This window comes from Erpetoichthys calabaricus, chromosome 4 (genome assembly GCF_900747795.2).
Source record: "Erpetoichthys calabaricus chromosome 4, fErpCal1.3, whole genome shotgun sequence".
Lineage (NCBI taxonomy): Eukaryota > Metazoa > Chordata > Cladistia > Polypteriformes > Polypteridae > Erpetoichthys > Erpetoichthys calabaricus.
In genome coordinates this window covers 189,098,569-189,125,111 of record NC_041397.2, presented here as the reverse complement: position 1 = coordinate 189,125,111, position 26,543 = coordinate 189,098,569, and the positions used below count along the sequence as shown (strand labels likewise).

At 39.3% G+C, this 26,543-nt stretch overlaps 1 protein-coding gene across 1 annotated transcript in view; it reads left to right on the top strand.

Moving 5' to 3' along the window:
- Positions 1-18,918: 18,918 nt before the first annotated feature.
- The window catches only part of grk1a (G protein-coupled receptor kinase 1 a), a 36,893-nt gene continuing 29,268 nt past the window's right edge, over positions 18,919-26,543 (top strand). The window contains exon 1 of the mRNA XM_028801308.2: positions 18,919-19,886. Coding sequence (XP_028657141.2) covers positions 19,185-19,886 — 702 coding nt within the window. The 5' untranslated portion in view covers positions 18,919-19,184. The remainder of the gene's footprint in view (positions 19,887-26,543) is intronic.

Below are 26,543 nucleotides of genomic sequence, written 5' to 3'. Positions count from 1 at the left end.
CTTCTTCAGCTTGACGGCATCCTTCACCGCCGGTGTCCACCAGCGGGTTCGGGGATTGCCGCCACGACAGGCACCGACCACCTTACGGCCACAGCTCCGGTCAGCTGCCTCAACAATAGAGGCACGGAACATGGCCCATTCGGACTCAATGTCCCCCACCTCCCTCGGGATGTGGTCGAAGTTCTGCCGGAGGTGGGAGTTGAAGCTACTTCTGACAGGGGGCTCTGCCAGACGTTCCCAGCAGACCCTCACAACACGTTTGGGCCTACCACGCCTGACCGGCATCCTCCCCCACCATCGAAGCCAACTCACCACCAGGTGGTGATCAGTTGACAGCTCCGCCCCTCTCTTCACCCGAGTGTCCAAAACATGTGGCCGCAAGTCCGACGACACGACCACAAAGTCGATCATCGAACTGAGGCCTAGGGTGTCCTGGTGCCAAGTGCACATATGAACACCCCTATGCTTGAACATGGTGTCCGTTATGGACAATCCGTGACGAGCACAGAAGTCCAATAACAAAACACCACTCGGGTTCAGATCAGGGGGGCCATTCCTCCCAATCACGCCCTTCCAGGTCTCACTGTCATTGCCCACGTGAGCATTGAAGTCTCCCAGCAGAACGAGGGAGTCCCCAGAAGGTATGCCCTCTAGCACCCCCTCCAGGGACTCCAAAAAGGGTGGGTACTCCGAACTTCTGTTCGGTGCATACGCACAAACAACAGGACCCGTCCCCCCACCCGAAGGCGAAGGGAGGCTACCCTCTCATCCACCGGGGTAAACCCCAATGTACAGGCTCCAAGTTGGGGGGCAATAAGTATACCCACACTTGCTCGGCGCCTCTCACCGGGGGCAACTCCAGAGTGGTAGAGAGTCCAGCCCCTCTCAAGGAGATTGGTTCCAGAGTCCAAGCTGTGCGTCGAGGTGAGTCCGACTATATCTAGCCGGAACCTCTCAACTTCGCGCACTAGCTCAGGCTCCTTCCCCTTCAGAGAGGTGACATTCCACGTCCCAAGAGCCAGTTTCTGTAGCCGAGGATCGGACCGCCAAGGTCCCCGCCTTCGGCCACCACCCAACTCACACTGCACCTGACCTCCTTGGCCCCTCCCATTTTGATTTTCAGTTTTCTGTATAATTTACTTTGCTTTGATGTACCAATTTATTATTTCAGATTTGTGCCCAGGTTTGCGACAAATTATAAGTGGTACCATCAGTAAAAACAAGTATAAATTGGATAAAATATGCATAATATGTATGAGTGCAACAAAGCAGTAAAGGAAAGAATAAGTCTGCCTAACTCAATAGCCACTCCCAAACCCCCACCCAAAATGTTCCCTTTAATATTCAGCATGTGGTCGAAACAAAAAGTTCTTTCAGACAACTCTTTTGAATCATAGTTAAAATGTGTCCATTGGCCTACAAGTAAGTGTTATACTTGCACTTTTTAAACTTTTTTATGGATTTACTTAAAAAATTATATGACTTGCTTTTTCAAGTGAACTCCATCCTTCTCCTGTTTGTCCATAAAATGGAGAAATGTATGTGTGTTAGCTTAAATATTGTCTTTAAACTGCCCCAGTAGACAGGATAAGAGTGTCTGCTAAGCAACTATATAGACGAGGCTCTCCCCATTTGTGTGTGTGTCTGTGTGTGTGTGTAGTTCTTTGTGCCAGATTTATCTCTCAAATGGAAATACACAACTGGGGACAACTCGTTAAAATGTTTGTAGTGAATAGCAACCAAATCCACTCCTGCAAAGGCTACACCGACAGAGCTTCTCCCTAAAACACCTACCCAGAATTTCTCCAGTCTGTGCACTTTAAACCGTAGGGGTTTCAGTGAGGTAAGTGAGAGAGCAAAAGATACTGAACAAAAAAATGATGCTGAGAGAAAATAAAAAGCTAAAATGTCTGCAGATACTTGCCTCCACATGTTTGAGAAGTATTTTTGTCTGCTACGATATCTGTCATTTTGAGTATTACATCACTATAAGAACAGCAAATCGACTTTAGATAAGCATTGTGGTGCATGTATATACTATGTGTTAAAATGCAATGTCTGACATAACATGTTATATTCTGACATAACATGTTTCCATTTTCAGTTAGACAGTAATGTTAACTTCTCATAGTTATTCATTTAGACGTGCAGTCAGGAGATGGATGCTGTGCAGTCTTGTCCATGCTTTACTGATGCGGTTAGGCTGAATTGTTGAAATCTGCATCACCTAAGGCTCTGTGTTATTAGCTGTCTTAACAGAAGTCCTTTTGACAGCATGTGATACACTGTTTACCTTGAAAGCATTTTTTTTCAAATTCATATTTTCACAAACATAGCTGCCAGTTCCTTCAGTCTTACATTGACTGCATCCTTACATATGCAACACGCATTTATATGTCTAATAGGGTTTGTTAAGAAGATTTTTGACGGTAGACAATTCATTGTAAAATGAAGTTTGCTTTGTGTTGAATCAGGTTAACAAGAACACCTTTGCTCTTTGCAGTTGAAAATTACTGCCCCCTACTTTGAGCGCCGCCTTTATGAGGCATTTGATTGGTTTAGGAATGTGACACGCTGTGAGCCATCTAATTGTTACAACCTAATTTTAAGCAAAGTTCATTCATGGCTGTCTCTAGACATATATACTGTGTATGTAAGTCTTTTTTATTTTTTATCTTATTTTGGGGCTTCTGGTTTCATTCCAAATCCCATAGATTTGCAGATTAGGACAAACGGTGGCTTTAAAACTACTTAATGGAAATAAGGATGGGTGTGTGTGTGTGTGTGTGTGTGTGTGTAAGTTGATTCTGGAAAGAACTGGCAACCCATCTTGAGTTCATTCTTCATTCCTGCCATGTGCCTTAAGCTGCCCAGATAAGGTTCAGCTTTTCTTCGCTCTAAAATTTTATTAAAACAACAAATAAATGTATGCATCGTAAATATATGATTTTTAATAATCAGAACAGTCCAATTAAAAGAGTCAAGTGAACAATTTTTTGCTTTCTTCTTTTTTCCCTCTTTATTTTATTTAAAGAACCAAACACAGCAACAAACCACAATCCCATAAAGAAACTTAGCAAGTACAATAGTATGTTCTGAAAATAATCCATAAAACATAATACATCCAAACCTGACTTGGAGAGCTACACAAGAAGACAACCCCATCTTAAGTGGTTCTCCACATGGATTCCCTACCATAATATACTTCTGAATCAGATGCTATATCAGTGGTTACAAATGGAATTGTATTTTCAAGTACAATATTCTGCCACATCTATGGTGGTTTTATCATGAATGTAGTGAGAAGTCAAGCAAAATGACACCTTTTATTGGCTATCTAAAAAGATTATAATATGCAAGCTTTCGAAGCAACTCAGACCCCTTGAATACAAAAATAAATAAAGTATTCAGTACTTAGCATGTAAATATTGTGATGGATTGCCGGCTTCTTATTCCGGCCCTCACCCCCAAGCCGCCAGGAGGAGCTCTCCCGACAGCATGAACGGGCCCCGAATTCCAGCAGGGCCTCATGGACTATGTAGTTTTTATACACAGCCCTGCTGGATACCTTGGGGACCACTAGGAGTCGCTGTCGGGAAGCCTGTGGACTCATGTGTGCCCTATAACCTGGAAGTACGTCCTGGTCACGTGAGCATGAGAGATGACGTGCTTCCAGGTTGAAGATAAGGACTGTTTACCCTGACCCGGAATGAATAAGGAGCTGTGGACTGTTGGGCAGGAACACCTCCGGGTCAGGGTGTATAAAAGGACTCTGGGAAAGCCCAGACAGGGAGCTGAGCTGGGAGGTAGGGTGGCTAAGTGTCTGGGAGAAGGAGGAGAGAGTTTTGTGAGTAGTTTATTGCTTATGAGTAGTGTGGAGTGGAGGGTGCTTGGTGCAATGTACTGTAGTACAATAAAAGAGTCTTGTACTATTACCTGGTGTTTGGAGTGGTACCTGAGGTTTCAAGAGGTGGACAAAAGCCTTAACTGCTACAATATATATATATATATATTTATTATTATATACAATACTAGCTGTGTTACCCAGCTTCGCCTGGGAAATTTAGGAAGATAACAGGTGTCAGTTATAGTGTCATCAGTTAATCAGATGTATTTGAAGTACTATTTAACTAACTCACTGCTATTCTATATACAAAATTATTATTATTATTTTTTTTAACATGAGCTAATATTATTGGCAGGCAGTGTGGTTTACTGGTTATGTTTTTGGACCTTGGACTTCAGATTCTAAGGTTGTGCATTCACATCCTGCTACTGACACTGTGTGAGCATGAGCAAGTAACTTCACTTGCCTGTTCTCCAAATGGAAAACAAAATAAGCGTAACCAACCTTGGATATAGATGTTAGTCAAATAATAATTAATAATAATATTATTAGGTCACTGGAGATGCTGACTCTTCAACATGCTATACACAGTTGTCCATGATGAAACACTCCTGCATTAGATCATCCATCCATCCATCCATCCATCCATTTTCCAACCCACTATATCCTAACTACAGGGTCACGGGGGTCTGCTGGAGCCAATCCCAGCCAGCACAGGGCACAAGGCAGGAACCAATCCTGGGCAGGGCACCAGCCTACTACAGGACACACACACACCAAGCACACACTAGGGACAACTTAGGATCGCCAATGCACCTAACCTGCATGTCTTTGGACTATGGGAGGAAACCCACGCAGACATGGGGAGAACATGTAACTCCACGCAGGGAGGACCCGGGAAGCGAATCCGGAATCCAAATTTCAATCAAACTTGTCAAGACATTTTTGAGATTTTGGGGAAATTATTTTGCTATTATAATAGTTTTTACTGCTAATATCAATATATTGGAATGTTTTTTCTTAGCTGATAACCACTGCCCTAGATGTACCATCCTCCCAAATTTCAACTTTGCCTTTACATGACTGAGTGTTCCTTGCTCTTATTTGATATTTTTTGCATCTCCCGGAGAACTTCCGAGAAGATCACGTGTCGTTGACCTGCTTTTCCTTTCCAGGATTTTTTTTTATAATAGAGAGAAATGAATATACGGTATTGCCTTTTAATTGTAGTAGTTCTTTTTATTTTGCAGTTACTATGTCTTTTCCATTTTCTTTCTCTCCTCTGCATCTTTTGTGGTACTGGGTCTGCCTTGAATTGGATGCATCACAACTCCCGAATTTTAAAAAAATAGTTTCAGTATGATCCTCATAATAGAAAAATGTTTCATAATTAATAGTGATGAGCGAACCCCTCTGAATTCACTTTGTCTGAAGTTTGGCAAAAACACAGAAATGTTTGGGAACAGTCAATGGGGAAGGAAAACTGAAGTAGTTTTGAGTGGATTGTAATGGTCCAGCGGTCTTTTAAGTGCCCCTGAGAGCTAAGGAAACATCTGCCAGCTATGCTGATTATACTGATTATTGTGGCCGAAAATGTGAGCGGAGCTGTGAGACAGTAGTGCTAACCACTGCAACACCATTCTTCCCTGAGATAAAATTATACTCTGAATCCTTTATCACTTTCTGTTTCTCCTGTGCTCTTATTAATACAGTACAATTAACAGTACAACTAACACAAACCCTCAGTGTTATTTTCTTGGGGTACAGTCCTTGTCAGAGCCTGATCTGTGCTAGATAGGTAGGAACATAATATCCATAATCCAGCAGCAAAGACACAACCTACCATCAACCCAAGCAGAACAACAAAGAACTTTCATAATATTATCATTATTATCAGCTAATGTACTCCTCAAATGAAAATGCTACACATTTTTTTTCTGTTGTGTTTTAGTTTGGTTTTTAACACATGTGGGGTGCAAATCCACCTAGAGTGATGGTCAGATAGTGACATCTAGCACGCATGTCCTCACTCTTGCCTAATGAGTGTTGAGCCATTTCATTTTTTTTCCCAACCCAACGCACATGTCCAGTTCGGTCAGGCTCATTCTACAGAAAGCATGGAAGCAGTTAGACTTATATAAATTTTGAATGTATGCTTTTTGAGAAGATACAGGATTATTGCACCTTTAGCTTTAATTGTATATAGAATTAGCCAGACATTCAGAGTTAAGTGGAGAAAAGAGAAGGAAAGGGAAAAGAAGGAGGAGGGTAGGGTAGGGGGCAACTTATTTAATTTCTGCTGTACACTGTAAAAAAAAAATAATGTTACATTTACGGTAAAGTACTGGCAGCTGGGCGTAACAAATAAGATGACAATATTTTTAGGTCTACAGTATAACTTTGTAGTAAATAACTGTTTTTTCCTTTACAACTCGTTCCAACAGAAGGGAATGTTTAACCATAACCAGAAATTCATCCACTATAATAAATATGCCAATCAATAAACCATTAGAAAGTATTTGAAGATGTGAGTTCCAAAATCGGCTAATTACACCTTGGTCATGTTGGTCATGCGCCAAAAATATGTTTGAGCTTCAAAACCTGCTAATTGCAACAGTGTAGCGCTATAGTTTTAGGGATTTAGTTTCAAAATCTGCTTACGGACCCAGATTTTCCTATTTATCTCCAAAATTTATCTTTTGTACTTAGCTGATTTTGGAACTGAGCTCTTCATTTTCAGGATCAAACCCCAGTATGCAGTTTGCACCAGTAAAGTAACAACCAATAGCAAACATGTATCATTTAATTATATACATTAAAAAGAATTCAATGTTTGAGAGAGTTATGGCACATTGTCAGGTGGAGAAGTAAAGTTTGCTGTTGTGGTGTATGGTGTCCAACAGGTGTGCCAGCTTATCGAATACAACTCACCATAAATTAACTTCGATAACCTCAAAAAAACTTCAGCGTGAAGGGAAAAATAAGTCTGTTAAGTTTGTTTAAGATTTTTTTCCCCTACTGTTCAGAGGTATGTGGTTAACCAGGAACAATAGGGTAGAAGGGGGCGTGTCCTTATGCAAATATCGGAACTTTGCTGTTACTGAAACAGAGCTTTACCGTTTTACAGTTGTTTACCTTCGCTACTTCACAGTTTTACACTGTAAAATTAACAGTGATTTTTTCAGTGTAATTGTAATGTATCAGTAACCGTATGAAGAATATTTTGAAGGTAGAAAAATAATGATTTTGCAGAATAATTGTAATGTATCAGTAACCGTATGAAGAATAGATAGATAGATAGATAGATACTTTAATATTTTGAAGGTAGAAAAATAACGATTTTGCAGAATTTGGATGTAAAAAATAATGTAATGTTTAAGATATACAAGTAATTTTCAGTAGAACATAAAGTAACGATCCTCTTTTTCAGAAAAGGTATTTTACTTTCACCATTCACCACATTTTTACCGTTAAATTTATTGATATTTTGTACAGTGATTCGTCTCTTTTTTATTTATCAGTGAGATATTTAGCAAGATGTCTTGCAGAAAGATGTGTAGAATCTCCTGACTGAAACTACCTGAAGTAATGGAAATAAGAAAAGAGATCAAATTCAGCAAGAAGAGTCTGACAGCTAGGGGGCAAAGAACTGTCTTCATATGTTGGACAAAGCAAGGGTCACACCAAAGGACACTGCATTCCTATATATGAGTCAGTTATGCTTCCAAAGTGGCTTTTATAAAGATAAGATGATATACCAAAGATCTTTTTATGTAAACTGAAAATCTGTATTAAATGTGTAGCTATACTTAGGAGCATGCATTCTCTTCTGTGATAATCACGATTAAGTGAATAAAGTGCCACAGCAGTGGGGCAAGTGGTTAGCACTAAAGTAAATCTTTAGGAATTTAATTTAAGGAAATTTCAAAGTTTTTAACTTCAATGTTACTTTTGCTGCACTGCAGGGAAACCTACCACTCTTGGCCCTGTGTCCAAGTCCTTGCTCAATTTCATCCTAACAGGTTCTGTGCAATGGCTAAACATGACAGAAAGAAATGAAAATCCATGGCGTAACAGCAGACTAAATTCCAATAGCCTGCAGCGTAAACCACTGCTAATGCATGAAACTCTGCCAGTGCTTGCTCCATACCTGCATGTTGACGCATACGTTTGCTATTAACATTTCATGGGTTAAATAAATTTGACATTGCCACACACCATTTATTACAGCCTGATGAACATGGAACAATTACTGTTGCCATTATGATGGTAGATGATGAACGCCCTCTGTAATCAATGTGTGACACGATGAAATTACAAACATGTCTTACTTTTAATTCAGAGGACAGTGATGCTCAAGCTGATAAGGAGCTGAGTCAGCTAAAATTACCAGAAACATGTGGCGAGCCATAGTTTTATACTAATTATTTTAAAAATATAATCTTATCCTACTATCTTGTGATTACTTTCAGATTTTCTGTTCACGTCAATTAAGTTTTCATGTGCTTTATTAGCAGAATAAAATGCATATTTGTTTTGTTTTAGCAAAGCAAGAATTTTCTTCAGGTATTATCTTTGCATACTAAATGACAGACTTTGGCCAGTTTAACAGGCACAGACTATAGCAGTATAAATAATTACAATAAAAATGGGCCAATAATAAAAAGAGGCAAAAGTACATTTTATAGTTTTTTTTTTGCCAAACAACAACACAAAGCTAAAATATAAAAATGATTTTTCCTCCTCTGATTTATAGTTCTAAAACTCAGGGGTACTAGAAAAATCAAAGTGTAATAGATATGAGATTACCAATAGCTGACATGCAAAATATCAGTTAAACTGAAGGTGTGAATAGATACTAAAATGTTTAAACATTATATAGTTCTTACCTAAGCAGTACTCTAGTGAGAGAACTGGCCTTTGAAATCCATAGCAAATTGGAGGTTGTTCTTAAACTAATGAGTGTTGTGAACTCCATCCATCCATCCATCCATCCATTATCCAACCCACTATATCCTAACTACAGGGTCATGGGGGGTCTGCTGGAGCCAATCCCAGCCAACACAGGGCGCAAGGCAGGAAACAAACCCCAGGCAGGGCACTACCCCACCACAGTTTCTAAATCTCATTTTAAGACCTTAGAACTTTTGATTTTTGCCAACTGTAATTCAGTTATGTTTTGATTCTAGCTATGGTGAAAGCATAAACTCAGCATCTCTGTCTGATTGCTACTAGCACAGCAAAGAAAATTGTACGTTCCTCGTCTAACTGCAGCCTCTCAAGGACAAGAGTGGACACTCCACTGAAACCCTCTATTGGTGGTAAACTGCAGGTTGAAGTAAAGGTCTGGAAATAAAGGCTACCGAAGTCAGCAAAACAATCTGGCTTAGAGGTTCCTAGTCTTGAATAAACAGAGAACAATACTGACAGTAAGACAGCTAAAAGGTTAGAGGTAACAGTTGTATGGCTGGTTTTGACATTTCTTTCTATTCTCCATCAAGAAAAGAACCTAAGAGTTTAGTTGGTACCTGTCATGTTAGGTACATGTCGCAAGGGATATGATAACACGATAAAACACTGCCATAAGATGAAAAGCTCACAAGATTTTCTATGTGTCAGTGAAACCAGTATCGAAAAATAACTATTTGATAATTGTGATCTGTGAGCCTAATACAGCTCTTGTTGGGACAGTCCTTTCAAGCAAGGATTTTGCCTGATTAAAACAGGCCTGACCCATCACTTTCACACAGAAGCCATGAGTGTTTAGAGCGGGTGCACTGTGCACAAATAGGAAAAACAGTGCTATATGGGTTTATGAAGAGCACAGTCCAAATATAACCATACCTCGCAAGTTTCATAAAATGCTCACTGAATATGCAAAATGTGTGAATATTTTTAATGGTGAGGGATCTTTTTAGAAGCCAGAAGCCATCTGCAAAAAGAATCATCAGCATTCCCCTCTGAGGAACTAGACAATGACTATAGATAGATAGATAGATAGATAGATACTTTATTAATCCCAATGGGAAATTCACATTCACTGCTCCAATGACTTCTCTTAATACATACATGCATGTATAAATACTGTAATTATATTGCATTGCATCTTGGAAGTAAAAGCTTCACTTTAAAGCAAGTTAAATATACAATATACTATGGGGCTTCATTTGCCAACCCCCCCAGCCTGCACTACACGCCAGCCACTTCGCGTCTCTGCTGCTCGCGTATGTGGATTTCACGTTCACCAATCAACAAATCGTTTAATTCTCGCATTTACGCCTCTTCATTGGGGAGAAACACTACTTTTCCCCAATGGCAACAAGAATTAGATGATCTACAAGTCTCCGACTTAAAGTTTAAATCCGAACAACATATTCCATCTCTTTTCACTGTTCCGTTATTTCACCGAGTAATAGATTACGTTTGTTTGCGGTAATTCGATCTTTACTATCATTTTTTTGAGACTTTTGAATTTTAGTACTTTCATTATCTCTAACCTGCTCTGCATGTGTATCACGCCAATGTTTTTGTATTCTTTACAATGTTTTACTTTGTCATTTACTCTTTGTCTTTTATTTCTGGCTCTGGGCGTGGATAAATCCCTTGGCACAAAGTCTCATCTTGCGGGTCATGAAAATATCTCTCTGAAAAAGTCACGTCTTATCCCAGGATTTTTTTATTATAATAGAGATATATATAAATAATCTATTTGTGCCATTTTTCTCTCAACTGATTATTTCCACCATGGTTACTGAAGCTGTATATATGGTTCATGTATGCTCTGCATTTTTATGAAGAACACAATCTGCGGGAGCAAGCGCCCCCTGTTGCAGCCAGTCAGCGGAGATGGACAGCCATTAATCAAAGATATACAAGTGCATAGGGATCTCATTAAAACTACATTTACATATGAACTGATTTTTTTTGTTAAACTTGTAAAGAGTTTTCAAACATACAAAACTTGTTGCCATAGCCATTTATTTTTAGTTGCCCCACCTTAAGTCCAGGCTATAATGGACTATTTTATGTTGCGGAAAATCCCTACTGCACAAGGAAAATAAAAAAGGAAACTGATAATCTTTTGCCACTGCCAGAGTATCAAACACCCACCACATCTTACACATCTAATGCAAATGATGATGGCACTAACTCCATATCATTTACACTGAAGATGGTGATTTTAGATAGTTATGTCAACCATCCATCCATCCATCCATTATCCAACCCACTGAATCCGAACACAGGGTCACGGGGGTCTCCTGGAGCCAATCCCAGCCAACACAGGGCAGGAACCAATCCCGGGCAGGGTGCCAACCCACCGCAGGACACACACAAACAGACCCACACACCAAGCACACACTAGGGCCAATTTAGAATCGCCAATCCACCTAACCTGCATGTCTTTGGACTGTGGGAGGAAACCCACACAGACACGGGGAGAACATGCAAACTCCACGCAGGGAGGACCCGAGAAGCGAACCAACTGCGAGGCAGCAGTGCTACCCACTGCGCCACCGTGCCAACCGTTATGTCAACCAGCAAACCTAATTCGTGTCCAACATGACACAATTACACTAGATGATGACTCAACTCTTGGTCAAGACAGCTGTCAGAAAAATAGTGCTGTTCAGTAGTTAGGAAAGGGCCACTTCAAAAAAGCAGAATTTTTCCAAGAAAATAATAGGTGTAGATTTACATGCAATCACAATTACTTGCAGGTAAAAAAAATTTTGAGAAGATAAGCAGATCAGGGCTAGCATACAGTAGAAAAATGATTGTATGGTCTGGTTGTGTTGCTGGCTATTTGGAAACAGTAATAAGAGCACTCAGTTAAGTACATAATTGGAGAAATGTATCAGCCAACTTAATCCTCACAACATCTTCAGGTCAAATTGAACCTTTTTGTGTTTAAAATCAGTAAAGGCACCCTAAATTTGAAAACAAAAAATGTACAAAAAAGCGTGAAACTTTGTGAGTTTTTCTACATTTTCTCAAATTAAAGAACAGTAAGAAAAATTAGACACCTCATAATTTGTATAGCTTCCAAAAATGTTTACCTTGCAATTTTTTTTTGTGTCATTTTTTGACCCACCATTGACATAAATGGATTTTCCACTGCATGCAGAGTAAAGTTTAATTGTTCACAACCCATAAAAATACCTAAATGTCATATTCCCAGCTCAGAATTGTGAAGTCTTTTAGTAAAGTGCCCTGAGTTTTCCAGATGTCACATTTCTTACAGCTCATACACATTTTGAACATTGCATTGTCCTTCAGGTCATCATTGACTTTAATGGATTTTACACTGAATTTAGTGTAGTTTGTTCACAACTCATGAAGACCACCTAAGTGCCATCTTTTCACCTCAGGAGTTTAGGATGTTTAATAAAGTGTCCTAACTTTCCAATAACCAAATAAAATTCCAAATGCCATATTTTGCACTGCTATGCACGTCGGGTGTGTTTGGAATTACTATATTTCTATATTTCTCGAACATCTGTAAAAGCTAAATTTCTCCTTGTGACAAATAAAGTTTCATCTACTTTAGTGGATTTTACTCTCCTCTTAGGATACTGTTTGCTTACATCCTATAAAAGCATCCTAAACATCATCTGTTCTAAAACCATGGATTATCACTACTACAGCATTAGATGATCAATCAATATAAAATGGGTTGAAAGCTGAAAAATCTGACACCCAGGGTACATAAAAAGCAGTGCCATTGTGAGGTGTAAAAGAATATGAAAGGTGTGCTGAATATGCTGAAAACATGGATAGCTGGAACAACCTACTGCAGAGATTGACAGCAAACCCTGATATCGAAACAGTGACTTTTGAGTACAGCTCTCAGACTCCTTGTGACAGTGGCTTCATGTGACAGACATTTGTTTTTCTTCTCTAAAGCTTATTAAAACCTACTTGGGATCAACAATGTCTCAGAGCAGACGGTCTGCGTTGGCTGCTTTTTCAATTAAAGATGAAATCAGGAAGTCACTTGATATGGAGGATTTGCTAACAAGATTTTCTAAAGCCAAGGTCAAGTTTTAATCAATCTTTCCCATTTAGACTGTGCCTGCTACACACATGGCACGTGACGACAACCTGCAACAAAGAATCCAGCAAAAAGATCTACAACTGATCAGATAGATGCCCTGTAAATAGCGTCTGTTCAAGTTTACATTCAAGATCAAGAAGTTGAGAGGTTAAGAAGATAAAGGATAGAGACAACCAAATGTTAGAAAAACAAGATGCATAGAAGAAAAGAGAAGATGAACACAATCAGAGAGGAAAGGTAAAGACTGAAACTTATGATATATTTTCACATTTAATTGTATCTTCAATTGTTAAAAACTTTACCACGCTTTGCAGCAACAAATAGGTCAAGTTAGCAGAGAACCTGAGTGAAAACTAAGGCAAATTCTTACAATAAATGATAGTTTCTATACTCTTATTCATTGTGTGCTATACAGTTACATTGTATTTATTGCATACACCCAGTTATGGTGCATCTGTCCAGCATCTTACTAGTGTAACAGTCCAGTTCTCCAACTAAGCAGTCCATACATAACACTTAACTAGAGGCAGACAGTAGTTGACCAGCGAGACACAATGACCCGATCCACCGTCAGAGGCAGCTCTAAGTGCCCAAATCCTTTGCCAATCACCACAGGCTTATAACTCATTACTGCTGCCACTCATGTTAATCTTTTGCTTAAAAGCGTACACTGGAGTGTCTACTCTAATGGTATAGGCCTGGGTAAGGAATTTTAAGGAGGCTGAGTTGCCCAAACATTAGAATCCACCTTTCACCCTAACTGGTGTATGTCAGGTATTTGGAAAGAAACAGCAACTTTTTTGCTTCCACTTTGTTTGAGGAAGCTGATGTAAAAGTGACAAACGTGACAAGTAGTCATTTCAGCCATCTTAGAACCTGTATTATCGTAGTATTTCCCCCTACTCACCCTTTACCTGTTTTCTTCAAGGGTAAGTGAACTCGTCAAGTTCATTACCGGGTTGTTCTACTGTTGCACTTTAAGATTAACACACACATACATAGCTACTGTATACGTATACACACAGAAACTCAACAATGCCCCATGAATGACAAACACACAGCTGGTTAACCTCTGGCACTTTAAACCCCACAAGTGCCTTATGAGCCTGTCACTCTCTCAGCACTTCAAGAGACTTACTTACTTATCGCCACAAACAACATATGATGTTTTAATGATATCTCAGACCTAAATATTACTTTTGGTCTCCAAGAATACATTTAAACATGAAAAGGCTCAGCATCCTTGACTATAGGCCATTTATCAGCCAAGAATACCTTAATTTACGTACTGTTCCCTACCTTTGGATGGAGCTCTCAACCCTTAATAAACCTCGCAGCACAGAGGTAATGGCAAATCTCCGGCTGCACCAGGTGCTCAAAGAAATCTACCTTATTACTTCAATCACTCTATAGACATTAAGACAAAGTAAAGAATGTTAAAAGCAGCATGGTATTTATTACAGGAATAATAATAATACCAGTGGAACAAAGAATAATAGAAAATAGGAATGATAGTAAAGTCTGGATATATATAGTCTTTAGAAAAGGCTTACGAAAACTTACAGATGACAAGGATGAATGTTGCAGGCGGCTTGTGATCTAGCACTCATAGTTATTCATTAGATGCTTATTCTGACGATCAGATGGAAACGGCTTCACGTTGATGTTGCTCTGTTCTCTTCTGACGTCTTCATCCCTTCTTCTTCCTCCCTCCTTCCTTATTGTATCGCTCCTCAGACAAGGCATATTTATTGTAAAATTCTACTGGGGGGTTTTGCAAGATGTGATTTTTAGATATTCTGATTGGCTGGCTGTCAATATGATGAATGAATTCACTATCCGTCTTCCCAAACAATAAAACTTTTTTGATGTTGCCTGAGGTATCAGCATCTTTTCATTTCCCAGGCAGTAAAATAATTTGATGTCCATCCTTTCTCAGGTTATAAAGTAATTGATAGCTTGAGCCACCAGCATGTCTTCCTTTCTTTGTTGGAAAAGCTGTTTTAAAAGTGAGGTTTAACCGGGAAGAAGACATGCTTTGATTTGTCCTGAATGTAGTTCATCTGTTGTCTGATCTTGAACAAAATATAATGGAAATATAAACCAAAATGTACAGATTTTGTACCCCACAACAGAACCTCAACTCTGTTTTTTTCCTGGAAGCAAAATACAAAAGCTGGTAGCAAGATTATTATTTATGGATCCCCAATGTCAGGCATATAGCCGAAGAGCACAGTGACATTGTTAACAGGGCAAAGGCGACCAAGGAAAGTAAGAAACAGGTGCCAATGTGGTCAGCTATGGTCAAAAAGGAAAAAAAGAACATGAAATGAACAATAATCCACAAACAAAAGAATGAAATAAAATTGTAGTTGAAAGAATGCCGGCAAATGTACAAAACATTACAAGCAAACACAAATGTGAATTGTGACTTAATCACACACAGTCAGGTACCTGCTTAAATAATAAAATGTCCATCAGATAGATAGATAGATAGATAGATAGATAGATAGATAGATAGATAGATAGATAGATAGATAGATAGATAGATAGATAGATAGATAGATAGATAGATAGATAGATACTTTATTAATCCCAAGGGGAAATTCACATACTCCAGCAGCATATTGATAAAAAACAATATTAAATTAAAGAGTGTTAAAAATGCAGGTAAAACAGACAATAACTTTGTATAATGTTAACGTTTACCCTCGGGGGCGGAACTGAAGAGTCGCATAGTGTGGGGGAGGAACGATCTCCTTAGTCTGTCAGTGGAGTAGGACAGTGACAGCAGTCTGTCGCTGAAGCTGCTCCTCTGTCTGGAGATGATACTGTTCAGTGGATGCAGTGGATTCTCAATGATTGACAGGAGCCTGCTCAGAGCCCGTCGCTCCGCCACAGATGTCAAACTATGCAGCTCCGTGCCTACAATAGAGCCTGGCTTCCTCACCAGTTTGTCCAGGCGTGAGGCGTCCTTCTTCTTTATGCTGCCTCCCCAGGACACCACCACATAGAAGAGGGCGCTCACCACAACCGTTTGATAGAACATCTGCAGCATCTTATTGCAGATGTTGAAAGACGCCAGTCTTCTAAGGAAGTAGAGTCGGCTCTGTCCTCTCTTGCACAGACCATCAGTATTGGCAGTCCAGTCCAATTTATCATCCAGCTGCACTCTCAGGTATTTATAGGTCTACACCCTCTGCACACAGTCACCTCTGATGATCACGGGGTCCATGAGGGGCCTGGTCCTCCTAAAATCCACCACCAGCTCCTTGGTTTTGCTGGTGTTCAGTTGTAGGTGGTTTGAGTCGCATCATTTAACAAAATTCTTGATTAGGTCCCTATACTCCTCCTCCTGCCTACTCCTGATGCAGCCTACGATAGCAGTGTCGTCAGTGAACTTTTGCATGTGGCAGGACTCCGAGTTGTATTGGAAGTCCGATGTATATAGGCTGAACAGGACCGGAGAAAGTACAGTCCCCTGCGGCGCTGCTGTGTTTCTGACCACAATATCAGACCAGCAGTTCCCGAGACGCACATACTGAGGTCTGTCTGTAAGATAGTCCACAATCCATGCCACCAGGTATGAATCCACTCCCATCTCTGTCAGCTTCTCCCTAAGGAGCAGAGGTTGGATGGTGTTGAAGGCGCTAGAGAAGTCCAGAAACATAATTCTTACTGCACCACTGCCTCTGTCCAAGTGGGAGAGTGATCGGTGTAGTATATAGATGATGGCATCCTCCGCTCCCACCTTCTCCTGGTATGCAAACTGCAGAGGGTTGAGGGCGTGGCGGACCTGTGGCCTCAGTTGGTGAAGTAGCCGCCGTTTCATGGTCTTCATCACATGTGACGTCAGAGCGACAGGCCAGAAGTCATTCATCTCACTAGGACGTGATATCTTTGGGACTGGGGTGATGCAAGATGTTTTCCAAAGCCTCGGGACTCTCCCCTGTTCCAGGCTCAGGTTGAAGATGCGCTGTAGAGGACTCCCCAACTCCAATGCACAGGCCTTCAGCAGTCATGGCAATACTCCATCTGGACCCGCTGCTTTGCTGGCACGAAGTCTCCTCAGCTCTCTGCTTACCTGGGCTGCTGTAATTGTAGGTGGGGGGAAACTCTCTCCTATGCTGGTATCAGCAGAAGGATGGGTGGAGGATGCAGTACTCCGAGGTGAGAGTGGGTTAGGATGGTCAAACATGTTAAAGAAGTTGTTCATCTGGTTTGCTCTCTCTACGTCTCTCTCGATGGTGGCACCCCGCTTCAAGCTGCAGCCAGTGATGATCTTCATCCCATCCCACACTTCCTTCATGCTGTTATTCTACAACTTCTGCTCCATCTTTCTCCTGAACTGAGCTGGACTTGGAGTTCCTTCTGCATGCACTTAAGCTCACGCTGATCACCGCCTTTAAAAGCCCTTTTTTTCTGGTTCAAAAGGCTCTTGATGTCACTTGTAATCCATGGCTTGTTGTTAGCATAGCAGCGTACAGTTCTTACTGGAACTACAATGTCCATACAGAAGTTGATGTAGTCAGTAGTGCAGTCAACAACCTCCTCAATGTTCTCACTATAAGATCCCTGCAGGATATCCCAGTCCGTAGTTCCAAAGCAGTCTCTCAGAGTCTGCTCTGCCTCAGGGGACCACTTCCTGAATGAGCGTGTGGTTGTAGGTAGCTCCCTCACTCTTGGTTTGTAGTGAGGCTGAAGCAGAACCAGGTTATGATCTGCTTTCCCAAGCGCAGGCAGTGGGGTGGCACTGTATGCGTCTTTAACGTTTATCAATCCATCCATCCACCTTTTCAACTTGATTAATCCACTTTGAGAGTTGCCGAGACTTTCCCAGTAACAATGATTACAAGGTTGTAAAAAACTTAGTTGGGACATTAGCCAATTACAGGGTACACTTTAACACACATCGACACTCCCCATTGTCCTGGACCTGCCAGTCAACAGTGCTAATCGCTCCGTCCCATCCTGCTGTCCAATACTAGAAGATTTAGGGTGAAATGAGTGACAAAAAACTGCTGAATGTTTGTCTTTGCCAGGAAACAGCAAGTTGGAGGAATGGTCAGAGGCAGCTTAAATCAGGATGGGTCAGTGTTTTAACAAATTCTTTTCAATGTTACCTTCCATGTGACCTTATAAATCATACAGAGTGGGCAGTTGCACTATATATTGACTGAATCTGAAATCAACATGTATTTCTCTAGCTGACCACAGCCCTGTGATGGACCTTATCAAGTGCAGTTATTTTCTGCCTTGTGTCCTAACTGGAAAGAAAGAAAAAAAGAAAACTTCTATTAAGCTGAATTAAAAAAATAAAATAAAATCTGTAGTGACTACAGGCCAAAAAACCACCAGCCCCAACAGAACCTGATCCCACTGATGTCATTAGAGTGATGCTATTAAAGTTACTGCAGTGCAGGGCTCAGTTTCAAAGTTGGTCGTTAAATTCTAACACTTTTCCTATATTTTACAAAGCCTGTCCTGTTCTGAAAGCACATGCTAACCTCTATGTTTCCACCAACCCTGTGAGTCCTCTTTCCTACTTTAGCTGGAGACCTTTATTAATTATTTAATTTAAATTAATTTGATTTTATATTTTTAATAATTTCTTAATAATTTTAATCTTTAATAAGAAGTACTCATCATATGCTTTGCTAGTACTGTCAGGCCTCCTATTAATTACAGCTATTCTTTCACACCTTGTGTTTATTTATACCCATTTATGTTGTGGCCACATGCTGGAATAATTTGCTTAGTGACTTGAGAAAAACGTGAAGTGATATGAGAATGGCAAAAAGATGCTATTGCTTAAATTGAGAGCCCATACTTCAGGAGTGAATGGAATGTTGGGACAGGTAAGCATGTGTTTTATAAGACAAGCAAGCAGCATGTGACATAAGGGTATTACTTGCTAAGCATATTAGGCTTTTAGAAAGTGCTGACTTGGGAGTAGCTCCCTTCCCAATCATTTGTCTACTTCCTGTGTTAAACCTTTCAATAATATCTTTTAATGTCAGGATTACCTTTCTGGTCTTGATAGTCCTTCTAGGTTATCTATGCATGCTTTCTACTGCAAATTCTCTTTCTACTCTGAGCACACCCTTTTAATTACAAGACAATTCCTCTGAAGGACTAATGTTTAATATTTTAATAACTTCTAAAATGTTACCAGCTGATGATCACATCACTCCTTCATTTATCCACTGACTACCCCGCTCAGTCAGTTTATGGCCAGGTATCAATGTCGTAGGTGACTCAGTGCAAAGACAACATACTGCAATGGACATCGGGGGATTGGAGACAGTGGTAGCCAATTCTGCATATATCACCGCCAGAGGAAGTTTTGATGGTAACTCCAATGCTGCTGCTTCACGGGACAAAAAGTATCGTGCCAAGCTTCAGTTACCTCACATCACAAAATGTGAGGATCTCAAGGATAGCATCAACTTGGATTTTGATAACATATGCTGCAAGCAGCCAATTGGAAAGCTGCTCTTTCAGCAGTATCTGGAAACAGTACCAGAGTACAGACCAGCATCCAAGATCTGGAGTGATATTCAAGAATATGACACAGCAGAGGACACAGCACGGGTGCAGAAAGCTACCAAAATTATATCTCGGTACTTGGAACCTGGAGGAAGGTACTTCTGCACCTATCTGGAGGAGAACACCATTGCAAATATAAAATTGGACCACCAGGACACCAAGGATGATCTTTTCACAGAAGTCCTGGAGAGCACTCTCGCTTTTATAAAAGAGGCTCCCTTCTTGAATTATAAAGACACTATGTATTTCATGCGCTTCCTTCAGTGGAAATGGCTGGAGTCACAACCCATTGGTGAGGACTGGTTCCTCGACTTTAGGGTTCTTGGAAAAGGGGGTTTTGGAGAAGTGTCTGCGACACAGATGAGAGCCACTGGGAAGCTTTATGCCTGCAAGAAACTCAACAAGAAGAGGCTCAAAAAGAGAAAAGGCTATGAAGTAAGTTGGAATCACACATTTATATCAGCTTGCACTCACATTTATTTCACTTATCCTGACTTAAATACAGTATTAATACATATATACTATATTGCTGCCTCATATATGTCAGCACTTTCATTGTGTAAAGTCAGCAAGCTGTGCGTGTGTGTGTACGATCATTTAGCAATTTTAAATTTTCTGTTAACATGTGAACCAGTGGAAGCTGTAAAGAGCTTTGCTGGCTATTACTTTGCACCCAGTCTTTATTGGATAGACTGTAGCCTTTTCTGACCCTGAACTGGATTAAGTAAGTCTGAAATTGTTATTTGGTACTTTATATGCAGTACATAGTGCATAAACACTTGGCCAAAGAATGCTCAACATGTTTGTGATATGCTCTCTACAGTATTTCTAAATATTCCAGATAAACTGTATGCACATAACTTTTATACATCATTCAAGTTACCTTCACTAAAATATTTCATGCCTATGCTGTCATAGGATCAGTCAAGTATTTGATACTGATCTTCTCTTGTCTTAGCTTAACAAATAAAAAATGCAATGATATACAGTATTTCCTTATTATATAGTAGCCAGGAACATCCAATAATGTCTCATTTAAAAGAATGCAGAATTATTAACTTTCAAAGAATGACACACAATAATGCATTTTTTTCTACAAGTAACATATAGCACTGTGAGAACATTATTATAAAACAATAATCTGTTAAAGTAGCTATACAAAAGACAGTGAAATATGAAGATAAAATAGTATAAGGATCAGTAGGTTTTTAATTTGGTCAATCACTTAATACAATATGGGTTTATGTTAATTTTTAACCTGTTCTTGCAGTATTTTCATCCTTGTACAGATTTGCTTTTTCCCCAGTATGTTGTACTAAATGGCTGCATCCAGTGCTGATAGGACAAGCCCTGGCTCTTCAAGACCAATTATGTTAAAAAATAAGGATAGGTGGTATTATCCAGTTTTATCCAATTTGTGTAAATCATTTAATATTTTACCTAATTTAGAGGACAATATTAAGTCTGCCAGTTGGTACTTGGTAGGTGTCAAAGATAACACTGCACAACAATGTTTTTGCTTCTTAAACACTTTTGGGTGTTTCTTATAGATTTTTTGGGTGCTGATCATGAATATTTCGCTCCCGTACATGACTTATCAACAACGGTTTGTGCAGCCTGGGCATGTCCAGGCATGGAATCAGGCCAGTTTGGAAGCTGTTCTGTGGAAGTTGATATCCTGGAAATGCCTGGGCAGGTCTGAACGAGCTTGACGCTGTCTCAGCATGCTATAAAGGTGGCTTGCATACACCGATCCAGCTCATTTGGTTAATATAGATAGTCAGTGTGTATGTATAGTATCGGTATAGTAAAGTATAGCATCTGTAGCAATATACCGTAAGTAAGCTTGATGCTATAGACGTTTTGGTGTCGGGTGATATGTCTCGTCAATGTCGTAACAGCCGCGATACATTCTGCTATATCTGTGGCGAATATACACTTGTGCCTCAAAGACGTTGGATGACTACTCTTGTGAAGAAAGCTTATCATCTGTATTTTGGCTGCAAAACTGGTGATCAAGACAAGTAATGGGTGCCTCACATTCGCTGTGCGACATGTGCTGTCAGTCTGAGAGCCTGGCTCAGAGGCACTCGAAAGACAATGCCGTTTGCTGTTCAGATGATATGGCGAGAACAGAAAGACCATGTGACGGACTGTTACTTCTGTTTGACTAATGTGTCTGGTTTCTCTGCCAAAAACAAGAAGTCAATTGAATATCCTAATCTGCCCTCAGCAATGAGACCCGTGCCACATGATGACAGTCTTCCAATTCCTAAACCACCAGAGGATTGGTCCTTAGACGAACCAGATGAAGAAACTGCAATGCAGGGTACTGACAGTGACATTGACCCAGATTTTGAACCGTGCTCATCAGGTGATCCACATCTGATAACACAGTCTGAATTGAACGATTTGGTCAGAGATTTGGGTCTGTCAAAAGCAAAAGCCAAGCTGCCGGATTCAAGACTGCAGGAATGGTGTTTGCTGTCACCAGGTATGAAAACGTCTGTGTTTCAAGGCCGACATCATGATATAACCAAATTTTTTGCACAAGTCAACAATCTCTGTTTCTGTTGTGACATTAAAGGATTGTTCTCGGTCTTGAGTTGTGATCACAACCCAGAAAAGTGGCGTCTCTTCATTGATTCATCAATGTTGAGCCTGAAAGCTGTTCTGCTACACAATGGCAACGTTTATCCTTCAGTACCTGTTGGCTGTGCAGCACACATGAAAGAAACGTATGAGAATATGGAACTGTTGCTAAAGCACGTCCAGATTAGCAGGTACAACTGGAATATCTGTGGAGATCTTAAAGTCGTTGCTGTGTTACTAGGACTGCAGCTTGGCTATACAAAGTACTGTTGTTTCATCTGTGAATGGGACAGTCGTGCCAAAGAGTCGCACTGTTCTCGACAGAACTGGCCACTCCGTAAAAAGTTAGTTCCAGGACAGAAAAATGTGGCACATGAATCGATTGTCGACCCGGCAAAGATATTTTTGCCTCCTCTTTACATAAAACTGGGACTCATGAAGAATTTTGTGAAGGCACTGAACAAGGAAGGCAAAGGTTTTCGTTATTTAAGACAGATATTGCCAAGAAGAACTGACACCAAGATCAAAGAGGGCATTTTTGTTGGCCCCCAGATCAGACATGTTACAAGTGACAAGAGGTTTGAAGATCTGTTACCTGGACCGGAAAAAATTGCCTGGAAAGCCTTCAAAGACGCTGTTGACAATTTTCTGGGAAATTACAGAGTCTCAAACTACATTCAGCTGGTAGACAAACTTCTCAAAGCATACAAGACAATGAAGTGCAACATGTCACTCAAGATTCATTTCCTCCACTCACACTTGGACTTCTTCCCTGCAAATCTCAGTGCTGTCAGTGATGAACACAGTGAAAGGTTTCATCAGGACAATGCTACAATGGAGGAACAATACCAGGGCAACTGGAATCTGTCAATGCTTCCTGACTACTGTTGGACACTGCAATGTGATGCACCAGATATTGAATACAAAAGAAAATCAGGAGCAAAACACTTTTAAATCTGTTGAATTTAATAGCTTATGCGAAACATAAACATGACTAAATACATTATTGTCAGTAAACATATAAATGTCTATTTCTCAGAGTTCCTATATTTGTGCATACCCAGTAGGTACCTGTCACAATCAGCAAAAACTTTTCAGGAAGCAAGACTTTTCAAAAAAATTATTGTGCAGTGTAAGTGAATCTTACTCCCAAAGAGAGTTTATTGACATAATTGTATACTTATTATTTAATTGTACTTTTTTATTTAAAATGTTAGAAAACTAAAGAGAGAACCAATGACATACCTCACATGACAAAGACACTGCAAACTAGTCAACAAGAAAGCTAATTAGGCCTGGAGTATTCAGTAGCAACACCTACAGTACTATGGCCCTCCAGTGCTGGATTTACCCAACCTCAGATTATCCATCCATTCATTTGCTTACGCCGTTTAATCTAATTTTAGGGTCATGGGTGTCAGAATTTATCTCACCAGCATATGGCAAATGACAAGAACCAACTTTGAGTGGCGCTGCAGTCAATCATGGGGTGCACTCATTCATAATGGGCTAATTTAGAGATGACAGTTAATTAATATATTCTTTTTGAAATTGGTAGAAATCAGAATTCTCACAAATGTCCACACAGATGGGGGGAAAAACACAAATTCTATAATGACTGGAACAGAGAGTCATGGAGCTGTGAGGTAGCAAGGCTATCCAATACAGCATTATACTTTTAAACCCTGAATTAGTGAATCCAAACCATTTTTACTCCAAAGCACCAACCACTGATTTTAAAATAATTCAAGGAAATATTATTATGTAATGATCCTCAGAATATACTGTTTAAATTAAAAAAATAGACATCACTCAAAGGATAAAATCCATATCCTAAAATATTCCTTTCTGCTTATGTATAGATTGATTATTTCTTAATATTTAGACTGTAGTTTAAGATTTACATAATTGAAACTAAACCAATACATGCCAGACCAGCACCAAGTAATTATCTGTAGTTAGTGAAGAGGGGCTCTCGAGACAGACATTACTGAAAACAATGTAAGAAGGAACTTAAAGAATAGATATTTTGGCTTTTACAGTATTTGCCAGAAGCTAAGTGACTGAACCTTTGTTATAACGCTAACAAATCACTGAAAATAGGATTAATTAATTTCAATTACATATAAAATTTAGCAGAAGATTGAGAAAGAATTATTATGATGGCTTCATTTTCTAAATAAGGGTTGAGAACATTATTGATTTTTGTGGCAATACTTAACATTACATTGCATTAAACAGGAAACTGATATATAATCTTGTTATCTCAAAACACATAATTCATGCCTTTACACTATTTTTACATAAGATAGACCCTCCATCACAAGTTTTAATTTGTCAGAAGCATTTTCAACCAAACAATTGATGCCATTCTCAGACCTGTCGCCATGTTGGATGACAAAGTACTTTTTTTGTTGTTTACTTTGCTTCATTTATTAAGAATATTTTACAAATATCTTTGTTTCAAATTCAATATGGTGTTACTCAACTCGATTGTGTTAGCTGACTTATTGTCTCTTGTGAATCTTTTAAACAAGAAGTAATATGTTTGTTAAATTAAATATGTCTTAAACATGGAGCAATTATGAAGACTAGGTGTGTCAGAGAATGACAATACAGTACATGCAGTGAATTGTTACTATATGAATATGAGTATGATAAATATATGCTGGAAAATTGAGATGCACGTTTAGCACATATTTTCACTTTTCTAAATTGTATGGTGCATCTGTCTCTCTATTATGCTGTGTCAAATGTAGGCACTGGGGCAGCATCATATAACAAACGTACTATGGCATCATCCCTAAACTACACTTAAATATGTGGTAGCTATAATTTTATGCATAAGATATAAGTCTTATGCATTTGTATTGAAAAAAATCACATTTATCTTGAGGTTATGCTTACCATTTTGTGCCTAAGCTGTATTGTAGTGCATGAATTGCCTTTGCATCTGACAATAAGCTTCAGTGTAAGGCTTTATTTCAAGCACCATTACACATAAATTGAATCAAATATTCATTTTGTTCACAATATTAATTATACATCTGTATTAGTAAAAGGGAAACAATTATTCATGGAAAGTTCAGGAACCAAATGAGCACAACATTGCTCACTATTGTTTGTAGTTAGATTAGCATATCTTCCCAACCAAGTTGCTACACTGGCCTTTGCTTCCTTCACAAAAGACCTGAAGAATGGCTTGTTAAATATAAATAATCTTTTCCTTGAATATTTGATATTTTGTATTGTTTAGTATTTTTATATAAATCAACCTTAGAAGACAATTACATAAAAAATAATTGGTATTCTTAATGAAAATACAACATCTGGGAGTGAAGTTTTGCATCTAGATTATCCCTATATTGCAGTAACTGATTCAAAGTTGGTGTTTTGTGACTCACATAACACTTTTTCTTACTTCATACTTAATAAGTAAAAATCTGTCAGTTTTGACAACTAATCATAGGGGGAAAGCATTCCTGAGGTACGACTGTTGGTGCCAAATGTTAGGGTTCCAGTATTGCCTTTGATTTTTAGTTTCTAAATTTACAGAGATTAGGATTATAACTGAAGAAGCACTCGATGAATGCCAGTGAAGACATCTTATTAAAAAGAAAAGTCAGTGAAGAGCTACCAGAATTGTTCAGGGTGACAGAAAAGCCACAAATACTCCAGTAAAAGCTCTTTACAGCAGTGGTGTGCAGATTATGACCTCTGTATTTATTACTCTTTGGCCCTTGAAGCAGATGGATAATAGTAGCAGAAGACCATGCCAGTCTCTACTTCTATCAGCTTAAGAAATTAAATATGAAGCTACGTTGTGTACCTGATTACTAAAACTGGATGATTCAAAACTGGCCACCTGGTTTAACAAATCATGACTTCTTTAACATGCAGATGTTTGGGTCAGGCTTTGGAAAGCACAGTATAAATCTAAGGATGCAACCTGCCTTGTGTTAACAGTTTAGGCTGGTGGTATCAGCTGCAGTTGACCTTATTTCAGATAGATACTTAAAGCCTTAGCGGTAATACTGACCTCAGGTTAATCCAGTGCCTAATCCAATAGAAGACTTTTGGGATGCAGTAGAATAGGATGATTACAGCAAGAATGTGTGCCCAAAAATCTGCTGGAATCCCTTGATGCCATGGATCAAAATATCTAGTAAATGTTTATAGCACCTTACTGAATCCATGCATTGAAGAATTCAATGTTTTTTTGAGCCAAAGGGAGTCTTACTGTGTACTGTATAGCCATACTTAATAAAGTAGCTATTGAGTATATATTAACATACAGAAGATGAAAACAAACATTAGATGTGAAAAACAAAGCCAAGGTCAAAAACCAAACAGTCAAAAGAAAACTAATCACCAAAACCCAAAATGTTAACAAAAATCTGTCTAAAATTAACCATATATAAAGTCCTAACACACTGAGAAATGTTCATGCTAGCTACCACAATGATTTGTTTTTTTTTTCTAAATTCAAAAACATGGATG